This window comes from Vicugna pacos, chromosome 25 (assembly GCF_048564905.1).
Source record: "Vicugna pacos chromosome 25, VicPac4, whole genome shotgun sequence".
In the NCBI taxonomy this organism is placed as follows: Eukaryota; Metazoa; Chordata; class Mammalia; order Artiodactyla; family Camelidae; genus Vicugna; species Vicugna pacos.
Window position 1 is genome coordinate 39,820,880 of NC_133011.1, and position 9,939 is coordinate 39,830,818.

Here is a 9,939-nt window from a genome sequence, read left to right on the forward strand (position 1 = left end):
CACTCACTGGTCCGCACTTCCGACGCCAAGTAGGACCAGTTCAGTGCTACTGACCAAGAAAGGCAAGTGTGTCCCACACGTGTCCTGGAGGCCTGGCCTCTTGTCATGGTCACTCCCACAACTACCCCCTCTTCCAACCCCAACTCCAGGCTGCTCCCTGACAGGCTCCCTGACGCCCTGTGAAGTGTGCGCTAAAGGAAGACCCTGGAGCAGGAGCCCCCAAACGCACGGGGGAAACGACCAGGCTTAAGCAAGAGGTCACTTTATTGAGAGGAAGGCCAGTAGTCGGTGGAGCTGGGATATTGGAGGAGAAGGGCGAGCGCAGTCCTGGGGTCGGGGAGGGGGTGCCCGCCGGCAGCATCACACGTCCAGGTCGGACCCAGAGCTCAGCTTGTCATAGGCACGGGTCTTGCGCAGTGCGATGCCCGGGCTGAAGGCGGCCCCCAGCGGCCAGTGGCGGACCACGTGCCGGTAGGAGGAGGCCAGACTGTCGAAGTAGTTAATGTTGAGCTTCCGGGCGATGTGACGACCCAGATATTCCATTTGCTGTGGGAGTGGGTAACGGTCAGCTCTTGTCAGGACAAGAGAAGCCCCGCCACCCGCAGCCGCGGCGCCCCCGAGGGGTCCCCTCCCCTTGCAGACCGCATCTGCAGCCCTGCCCGTCAGCCCCCGCGCCCTCTTCTGGCAGAAGACCTTGTTGTATGCACCCTCCACCTGCGAAATGGACTCATCCTAGCGCCCTAAACAGTGGCCGGCGTCATGCTGAACCGAGGAGGGAGGGGAGTGTGTCTGAGGCCCCTAGGCCGGCTGGGTGGGACCCACCTCGTAGCGCTCTGACAGCTGCACCAGCACCAGCGGCTCCAACTTGTGGCCGCACAGAACCAGCTGGAAGAAGCACCTTCTGTAGGCTGGCAAGAGGCAAGCGGCTCAGCTCCGGGGCTCTGGGGAGCGGGGTCGGGGGCTTCGGGACCGGGCATGGGCCCGTTTGCCCGCCCCTCCCCACTCCACATGGCTTCCCCTTCCCTTGCACGCAGCCCCCGCATCTGCTGCCCGCCCGGTGCGTCACCGTCGGAGCTGAGCGCCAGGCGCACGTAGACCAGATGCATGGGCCCCTGACACACAGTGCGGCCCTGGATGGAGAAGTGGTACACGCCGCGCGTGTGGTTGAGCACTAGGCGGCGTCGCGGCAGCGACGAGATCATGAGCCAGAGGCCGATGCCCATGCCGTAGGCGGGGAAGCCCCAGGTCTCCTGCTTCCGTACCTGCGGACACCGCGGAGACCTTCTGAGCCGCCGCGGGGCCCCGGGGCGGGGCGCCGAGTGGCGGGTCCGGCCCCCACGGGAGGGAGGCCTTGAGGAGCCGGCCCAGCATCTCAGACCTGGCTCACGAGGCCGAAGCTGACGAGCAAGAGGCAGACGACGAAGAGCAGAGTCCCCTTCCACAGCGTGTCCAGGTAGTACTCGAGCACGAAGACTGGGGGCGGCGCGGCGGCGGCGCATGAGGACAGCGTGCCCTTGCTCGCAGCCGGAGGTGACAGAGCCAGGGGTCGGGGCCCGGAACACCAGACCCACACAGGGCTTGGGGCCCGGATAGGCGTCCAGCCTACAGTTCCAACGTCCACTCGCATGCGACCGGCTCTGCCCAGGGCCTTGCCCTCCTGTTTCGCCTCGGCTCCGCCCTGTTCAGGTCCTGGTCCCGCCCAGGGCTATGGCTCCGCCCCATTCAGGTCCCCACCCCGCCCCGCGTCCCGGGCCCTCCTGGTTCTGATTTCCTGACCCCGCAGCGGTCCACGCGCACCGTTCGGCTGCTGCTCCGTGAAAGGGTAGAAGCTGTTGCTCCTGAGGCGCTTAGCCAAGTTACGCTCGGTGCAGAAGAGTCCTAGGGCCCAGAGCTGGAAGGGCTTGCCGCCGGAGGTCGTGGGCAGGCTGCTGATCCGGCCCTTGCGGACCTGAGTCAGGTAGAGGCAGTCAGCCGAGCGGCTCATCTGTTGCCACCGCCCACTGCCCACAGTCACGCTCATACCTGGGGGAATAAAGCCTCCAGGATTGCGGCCCAGGAAGGAGCAGGAGCTCTCAGGCAATGGCAGGGGAGCGATGCCAGGTGGCAGTCCAGGCTGGGCTGCGCAGGGTTCTAGAAGCTCTGAGCAGTGGGTTCTAGAAGGGCTCGTCCTAGTGATCATTCCTTCTCCAGGGAGTCTCCGGTCCAGGCCTGTGGTGGGCGTACACTTCCCAGTAGTCCCCACCCCCGTACAGCCTGGTTCAGTCTTCACCTGAAGGTGGAGGAAGTGGACATCCCAGGCCTGAGCTGGAATCTGCAAGCAGGTGCCCCACCACGAACCCCATGGCTAAGCATGGCTTTCATCTCTCCATTGCCACCTCTGCCCAGGCCAAATCCTCACATACAACCACGGACAACTCAGCTTAGTGTCCCTGAGGGTAGCGCGTGTGCGCACACACACACACATACATACTCCCTCTCTCTCCCAGTCCAAGATTTGAGCCCAGGAGTGAGAAGGTAAGACACAGCCACATACAGACTCAGGGGCCCTGGGGGCCACCTCCAAGCCCACAACACACAGGTTCTGGGCCCATTCTAGCCCCTCAGGGACAGCCCCTGTTCCCTCACCCTGATCACAAAGAACACACAAGAGTTCCTAAAAATGTTTTATTATAACGCTCAAACATTCAAAACTGGGAAAGGGTGCAGGCCAGGACTGGCCGGCCGAGGAGTCTGGAGCTGCCTAGCTGACAGAGGCGAGGCTGGTTAGCAGCTGCTCCAGGCACCACTGGACTTCCCCTGGGCCCCTGTAGGCCCGCTTCAGGCCCCGGGGCAGGCAGCGGCAGGACTCCAGGTTGAGGTACAGCAGACCCGGGCAACTGCTGATCACAGAGCTGTGCGGGCAGGGCAGACCACGGGGGTTAAGCCACTGGCCCCGACAAGACCCAGACCCCGACCCCAGCAAGGCCTGGGTAGGGAGACCTCTCTACCCTTGCACCACAGCTGGCTCTGTGACCTACAGCCACCAAGGCCTAAGCCCCATACTCTTGATGTCCCCAAGGCCAGCCCCAAGCAGGGGCTTGGCCAATATGGGCTCCCTTTTCAGACCCCTGGAGCTGGCAAGCCAGGAGAACAGGAGGGCAAGCCACACGGGCCCCAAAGAACTGACAGGGGGAGGGGGGCACTAACCTGACTGTGCTTGGTGTGACCTGGGTGCCCCTGAGGTTGAGGGAGCACAGGGCTGGGTGTGAGCCCTCAGGGGTGCCTGAGAAGGCGGCTAAGGCCTGCTCCAGGTCCTTCTCGCTGAAGCCCTGGCCACTTAAGTCCAGTTCCCGCAGTGTGTGGCACCACTTCTGGGTCAACAGAGGGCTGCCCTCCTTGGCTAGAGTCAGCCGGTCTGACATGCCATACAGGCCCAAGTGAAGCTGCTCCAGCTCTGGAGGTGACAGGAGTGGGCATGAGCTGTGGAGCGGGCAAGGACCCCCACATGCCACCTGTCCAGCTACCGCCCAGGGAGAGCTGACCCTGACACGGCAGATCATGCAGGCCAGCAGGTGTGATTCGGGCACAGCCGCGAAGGTCCAACAAGCGCAGGTTAGGGGAGCCGTGGAGCAGGCGGTCCAGGACCTCATTGCTCACGAAGTTGCAGGTGGAGCTGGCAAGGCAGAGCTCCTCCAGGCTGGGGAAGCCTGGGCCAGGAGTCGCTGCTCGCCCCGAAGGCCTGGGCAGCCACATCAGGTTCAGAAGCCGCAGCACCTGGGAAAAAGGCCCAGGCTGCAGATGGGGAGAGGGGTGACGGGTGGAAGAGGTGGGGCATCAGGTACCTGCAGCTGGGGGCAGCCTTTCTGCAGAGCCTCTACAGGAAGTTGGAGGGGAGTGATGTTGTGGTTGATGCCAGTGCTCACCTCCAGGACCTGAAGCTGTGGGCAGCAGCTGCCCTGCAGGGGCAGGAGAACACTGGGTCAGTGGCCTGGCGGGATCGGGCTCAGCATCCAGCTCTGCTCCTGCCCATCACAGACCTACCAGCAGTGCACCCAAGATGGCTGTTGTCTGGGAGCTGTAGGTCAGCCACAGCTTCCGCATTCGGGGCCCTGCCTCCTCCAAGAAGCTCACCACAGCCGTGGACTCCACCTGGGGACCCAGCACAGGGGTACCTGTCACCTCAGCCCAGGCTTCTTTGGGGCTGTTGGGGACACAGGGCTCACCATGGAATGTTGTACGTCCAGGCTGTGGAGCTGGGGGCAGGCTTTGGCTAGCATGATCAAAGTGTTGGGGGTCACACCGTGGCAATCCGAGAGCTTGAGGAAGGTAAGCCGAGGACAGGACTCACTAACCAGCTGTGGAAGACAGGGCCAGCTGGGATGCGGGGAGTGAAGGCTGTGATCCACAAAGTAGAGACTGATGGTTGGCACCAACCCCACTTCACTGCCTCAGCACTGATCTCCTTGCTGCCCTTGCCAGGCCTACCTGGGTGCTCCCATTTCTCACAACTCCCAGCTGGAGGAGACACCAGGAAAGGAGAGCCAGGCAGGCATCCCCATGGGGCAGCATTGGGCCCCATGGTGTCTGACCCACTCCCTGGAAGTACCGGGCAACCTCAGAGTGTCATGGCTGGAGTGCAGGGCAGCCTGGAGCTCTCACCTTCAACACAGGGTGTAACTGGGACTTCCAGTGGATGAGAGTCAGCCTCTGGAGCTGTGAGAACCTGGGCCGACAGCAGAGGCAGAGCTGCACAGCGTTCCCAAGCTGCCCTTCTGTCAGCGTTCTCCCACCTATCACGCTGGTGCAGGGAGAGGAAGGGGTCTGGGGCTTCCCACACATCACACAAATGGAGTGAGGGGTTAAGACAAAGATGGAATTCCTCACCGATTAGGGATAAGCCACTCAAGGGAAGCAAGGAGCTTCTTCTCAGCCTTGGCTCCGCCTTTGGCAGGGCGGCCCGCCAGCGGGGGTGACAGAGTCAGGGTGTGCCAGAGCGCGGGCTGGGAGGCGGCCTCGTGCCAGCGGCGGCACACGCGTGCAGCCCTGGGAAAAAATCTCTGCTTAAGGGCCGGGCCTTTTGTGGCCGATGCCCGCCCCGACCAGCTGCCGCCATGGGGTTTTCTAAGAGGAAGGACCCGCCCCCCACAACTCTCACAACGCTGCGGACACCTCAGCTCAAAGTCAGGACCCTGCGGTTCCACCTGAACCACCTGAGAGACTGCGCACTCTGGCACGCATGTGTGGGCGCTTAGCCACCCGCTGCGTACGCAAGAGGTCAGCATGAGCTACAGCGCTGCGCGCGACGGGCTTGGGTACCTGCCGAGGAAGGGCATGGGCCCATTCGCCTCCACCAACAGCCCGAAAATCCGCAGCAGGATTTCCAAGGGGATGCGGTCGCCCCAGCCCGGGTCGGGCCCCTGCTGCGGCGCGGGCGCGGATGAGGTCCTGGGCTTGGCTTTGGCCTCAGCGGGGCGGGACCCCGGGGGCCGCAGCCGCCGACCGCGGCGGGCGGCGCGCCTCTGCGCGCGGGCGCGGGCGGGCCCCGGGGTGGGTAGCACCAGCAGCATGCTGTCCGACTGCAGCAAATGGTACCCGGAGCCGCTCGGCGCCAGCCGATCCCACCACCAGTCCTCTGCCGAGCGGGCCGGCGCCGTCCCCCGGACTCTTCGCCGGGCCCGCGGAACCACCCCAAGAGCCATAGCCACTCGCCACGCTCCAAGCTCTGCCCAGTGGAGCGGAAGTGACGGGATCTGCAGCGGAAGATGCGGGGCGGTGTCTGGGCCGCGGGCTAGCCCCCTCTCCGGGCCCCGCACTCTACTTCCGGGGCGGGATTTCCGGTGCTGGGCCATACCTGGGGCACGCCGACCTGCGGCTTCCCTGATTTCTGGCCGGAGACTTGGAGTCCTCACTCCGGCCCGGCTGCGTTTTCTGGCCCCACTGGTTCTGGGCTGGGACTGGGGCCTTGGGCCGGAGGCGGCGCCCTCGAAGTGTGGCGGGACGGCCGGCCGCTGCGCCAGGGGGCGCGCAGGTGCTGGACCCCGAGGCGCAGGGACCCCGGCGGTGCTTCCGAACGGCTCTCTGCGCGCCACCTGACGCAGCGAGGGGCGGGGCCCGCCGCGGCCACACCCCCAGCCCCGACTTGGCTCCGCAGTCCGCGGTCTCGCAGAAGCTGCAGAGGTGTGCGTGGCCCCGGAGAGGTATCTATGTCCCGGAGTCCTTGTTCTGCGTCCGGGGGGTGAGTGTGGTAGTGGTCTCGGCAACTCAGATACGAAGAGCAGCTCGCTCTTTCATCATCCTCCCCTGGGGCTGTGGCGCCTTCCTGCTTCCCTGCCTGATGGCCTCGCCTTGTCCTGATCCCGGCGGCCGGTGCTCTTTGGTGCGCTGGGCCCCTCCTCCTCCCCATCTCCTACCCTGGACATTCCCTGCAATTTCCCTGGTCTTGGCAGTCTGGCTCTCTTCTGACTCTGGCTGTGCGTCTCTTCCTTGTCCTTCTTGAGTGTCTGTTTCCTTCAAGCTAGACGAGGTCTTCAGTTTCCTGAGGAGCTACTGGACCTAACGTGGGGAAAAGAAGAGCTGGCTGTGATCTTTGCCCTGTCCTGGAGGCCCTAACCTTGGGCTGGATGGCAGCACCCCCGCTGGGCCATCTGGTGCTGACCCACCTGCTGGTAGCCCTCTTTGGCATGGGCTCATGGGCTGCCATCAACGGGATCTGGGTGGAGCTGCCTGTGGTGGTGAAAGACCTTCCTGAGGGTGGGTAGGAGTGTGCCAGGAAGGGGGGCTATGGCTGCCCTTTGACCCGTGGCATCCTGTCCTTGACATGTCTCCTCATTTCTTCCCTTGCAGGTTGGAGTCTCCCCTCATACCTCTCTGTGCTTGTGGCCCTAGGGAACCTGGGTCTGTTGGTGGTGACCCTGTGGAGGCGGCTGGCCCCGGGCAAGGGCGAGCGGGCCCCCATCCAGGTGGTGCAGGCGCTGAGTGTGGTGGGCACAGCCCTGCTGGCCCCGTTGTGGTGGCACGTGACCACGGTGGCAGGGCAGGTCCACTCTGTGGCCTTCCTAGCTCTGGCCTTTGTGCTGGCACTGGCCTGCTGTGCCTCTAATGTCACTTTCCTGCCCTTCCTCAGCCACTTGCCCCCCACCTTCTTGCGGTCTTTCTTCTCGGGCCAGGGCCTCAGTGCCCTGCTTCCCTGTGTGCTGGCCTTAGTGCAGGGTGTGGGCCGTCTCGAGTGCCCACCAGCCCCCACCAATGGCACTCCTGGGCCCCCCCATGACTTCCCAGAGCGTTTTCCCGCCAGCACCTTCTTTGGAACCTTGACCGCCCTGTTGGTCATTTCAGCTGCCGCCTTCCAGGGTCTCCTGCTGCTGTTGCCATCACCACCGTCTGTACCTGCAGGGGGTCCAGGGCCTGGCCTGAGGGTGGGAACCCCTGGAGCAGAGGAGGAGGAAGAGGAAGAGGCCTCGCCGCTGCAGGAGTCACCCAGCCAGGTGGCAAGCAGCACCCCCAGCCCCGACCTTGCGGCCCATAGGCTGCTCTCCGCCCGTGGAGCCTGTCTGCTGGGCCTGCTGGCCATCACCAATGCTCTGACCAATGGCGTGTTGCCTGCTGTGCAGAGCTATTCCTGCTTGCCCTATGGGCGCCTGGCCTACCACCTGGCCGTGGTGCTGGGCAGTGCCGCCAATCCCCTCGCCTGCTTCCTGGCCATGGGTGTTCTGTGCAGGTATGCAGGGGCCCCAAGCCACTTGGGGTGGGATTTAAGGATGAAGGCCTGGTCCCTGCACAGCCCGCCCTGAGTTCTTGCTCACCCCTGGCAGATCCCTGGCAGGGCTGGGGAGTCTCTCTCTGCTGGGCATGCTCTTCGGGGCCTATCTGATGACACTAGCAGTCCTGAGCCCCTGCCCGCCCCTGGTGGGCACCGCTGCAGGAGTGGTTCTTGTGGTAAGTACACGGGGGACACAGAGCAAAGAGGGTGGCAGTCGGGAGGGGTTGGCCCTAGAGCAGGAGTGTCTTATACTTAGCCTGCTGCCGTGTCCACCCTCCCAGGTGGTGTCGTGGGTTCTGTGTCTGGGCGTGTTCTCATACGTGAAGGTGGCTGCCAGCTCGCTGCTACATGGTGGGGGTCAGCCGGCCTTGCTGGCAGCTGGCGTGGCCATCCAGGTGGGCTCCCTGCTTGGCGCCGTTGCCATGTTTCCCCCCACCAGCATCTACCATGTGTTCCAAAGCGGGAAGGACTGTGTGGACCTGTGTAGCTCCTAAGCCTGGCCAGGTGGGGACCTCATTCCACCCCACCTGTCTTCAGGTTGGGGCTGCCACAGTGCCTGAGTGCCCCCAGCCCAGGGACGCGCATCCCACACATGGCATGTTCATAGATACCTGCACCCCCACAGGAGAACCTGGCACTGCAGCCCAGGGTGGGGACCACAGAGCAGGCTCAGGGCCAAGGCCTGACTCGGGGTGTGGACTTGGTCCCGGGCCTGGGGACTGTGTGAGATTTGTACAATAAAGTGTTTTTATTCTATGAGTTGGAATTAATCCCAAGAACAACCTCCCTGTGCAGGTAGCTGTCCCTGAGCAGGAGCAGTAGCTTGACATGTTCAGCAGGGGCCTGCCGCCCCCAGGCAACTCTCACAGATCCTGGGGTCATGCCCTCTGAGCCCAGGACTCCTGTTCCCCACCATTGCTTTACAGAACCCCCCCCCCGACACACAAACGCACACAGAACTTCCCAGAAGGAGGGTGAAGGCCAGCTCCCAGGACCTGGAGTCTAGGCCAAGGACCACAGCGGCTAGAACACTCAGAGGCTGCGTGGTGTCCGCCAGCATCAGCCCATCCAGGCTCTTCTTCCCAGCAGGGCATCCCGAGGCTGCGTGGTGGGTTGAGCCAACCAGGCACAAGGGTCAGGAAGAATGGGCTGCTTGCCAGCCTCCTCATTTGTGGCCCGGGCGTGGCAGCACTCACTGCCACTTTAGTGGAGGATTTACACCAGCGGCTTGTTCAAGGTCCAGGTACAGGAAAGGCTTGGAAGACACTGGGGTGTGAGATTCTAGCAAGTCTTGGGATCCTTCTGCTCAAGAAAGTTGCCCCCCTCACCTGAACCATAGCCTCACTCTGGCTTCTGTGATCAAACACAAAAGGCTCCAGATTCCTCATTCAGGCAGACATGACCGCTGCTGCCTGCTCCTGGGCTGCTGGCACTTGGCCCCTGGCTCAGCAGCTTGCACTCTGCCTTGACCCTGGGCCGGCAGTCCAGACCTTTGCTTGTTGGTGTCTGCAAAGAGTAGGGCCTCAGGACCAACCAGGCCTTCCTGGCCTGGGGGTTCTCTCACACACAGGGCTGTAGGGAACTGGAATGAGGGCCTGGGAGGATCTGGGGAGGGTGTTTGTGGGGAGGCTGCTGTGGGGCCGGGGCCCAGGCTTTTCCCACTTCTCTGCCTCTGGGCAGGCTGGGAGCCGAGGCTGACAGGAGCCACAGGCTCCCTAGGGCAGGCAGGACGCCTGAGCTGAGATCCAGTGTGACTTGCCTGGTATTGAGACCCCTTTTTCACAGACAAGGGGCCCCACTTCCACAGGAGGGTCCCTGCAGCCGCGGGGTGCGGGAGCGGGAGCAGTGCCTTCTGCCCTTGCCGCCCCAGCTCCTCTCTCGATTGTTCTGGTCTCCCTCCAGTGCTCTTTGTCAGCTTTAGAAGCCATCTGTCCTTGACTTCGCCTGCACATAGGCTTTTGGAGGTTTTCCTCTCTGGCATTGGCAGGGTCAGCTGAGCAGGAGGGAGTTCTCAGTGGAGCCTCTAGTGTGGGGTCCCATCAAACGTTGGGTGGAGCCAGGATCCCAAGTGGCTCAAGACAGCCCAGCCATGAAGGAAGGAGGCCACCCACCAGCGCCTAGCCTCCCAGAGTGCTGACCACCTGGCTGCCTGACCTGGACGAGGGCAGCTTGACTTGGCTGCCTGCATTCGGGAGGTGGGG

General features: G+C 63.6%; 3 protein-coding genes across 9 annotated transcripts; 1 reads left to right on the forward strand and 2 right to left on the reverse strand.

Annotated features, from left to right (window-relative positions):
• Window positions 1-246: 246 nt before the first annotated feature.
• Window positions 247-2,342, reverse strand: TMEM249 (transmembrane protein 249). The gene is made up of 7 exons (XM_072949676.1): window positions 2,331-2,342; window positions 2,023-2,130; window positions 1,798-1,948; window positions 1,379-1,473; window positions 1,067-1,262; window positions 823-908; window positions 247-546 (listed from the first exon to the last, which is right to left on the reverse strand). Exons 1-7 carry the CDS (start codon window positions 2,340-2,342, stop codon window positions 361-363), a joined length of 834 nt encoding a protein of 277 aa, XP_072805777.1. The 3' UTR covers window positions 247-360.
• Window positions 2,343-2,650: 308 nt separating this feature from the next.
• FBXL6 (F-box and leucine rich repeat protein 6) lies at window positions 2,651-6,056 on the reverse strand. Of its 4 annotated transcripts, none has more exons than XM_072950009.1 (9): window positions 5,831-6,056; window positions 4,864-5,022; window positions 4,639-4,777; window positions 4,203-4,334; window positions 4,021-4,128; window positions 3,822-3,935; window positions 3,522-3,753; window positions 3,187-3,433; window positions 2,651-2,891 (listed from the first exon to the last, which is right to left on the reverse strand). In XM_072950009.1, the coding sequence occupies exons 4-9, from the start codon at window positions 4,254-4,256 to the stop codon at window positions 2,741-2,743; spliced, it is 906 nt and encodes a 301-aa protein (XP_072806110.1). In that variant the 5' UTR covers window positions 4,257-4,334; window positions 4,639-4,777; window positions 4,864-5,022; window positions 5,831-6,056; the 3' UTR covers window positions 2,651-2,740. The 4 variants fall into 4 exon arrangements, with proteins under 4 accessions (XP_072806110.1, XP_006211259.2, XP_072806108.1 ...); XM_006211197.2 differs by lacking the exon at window positions 5,831-6,056 and adding an exon at window positions 5,296-5,729 and having other exon boundaries at window positions 4,639-4,702; XM_072950007.1 differs by lacking the exon at window positions 5,831-6,056 and adding an exon at window positions 5,296-5,729.
• SLC52A2 (solute carrier family 52 member 2) lies at window positions 6,035-8,494 on the forward strand. Of its 4 annotated transcripts, none has more exons than XM_006220534.4 (5): window positions 6,035-6,176; window positions 6,494-6,729; window positions 6,823-7,696; window positions 7,791-7,914; window positions 8,020-8,494. In XM_006220534.4, exons 2-5 carry the CDS (start codon window positions 6,600-6,602, stop codon window positions 8,230-8,232), a joined length of 1,341 nt encoding a protein of 446 aa, XP_006220596.2. In that variant the 5' UTR covers window positions 6,035-6,176; window positions 6,494-6,599; the 3' UTR covers window positions 8,233-8,494. The 4 variants fall into 4 exon arrangements, with proteins under 4 accessions (XP_006220596.2, XP_072806112.1, XP_072806111.1 ...); XM_072950011.1 differs by having other exon boundaries at window positions 6,036-6,214; window positions 6,498-6,729; XM_072950010.1 differs by having other exon boundaries at window positions 6,037-6,176; window positions 6,498-6,729.
• The last annotated feature ends 1,445 nt before the right edge of the window (window positions 8,495-9,939 follow it).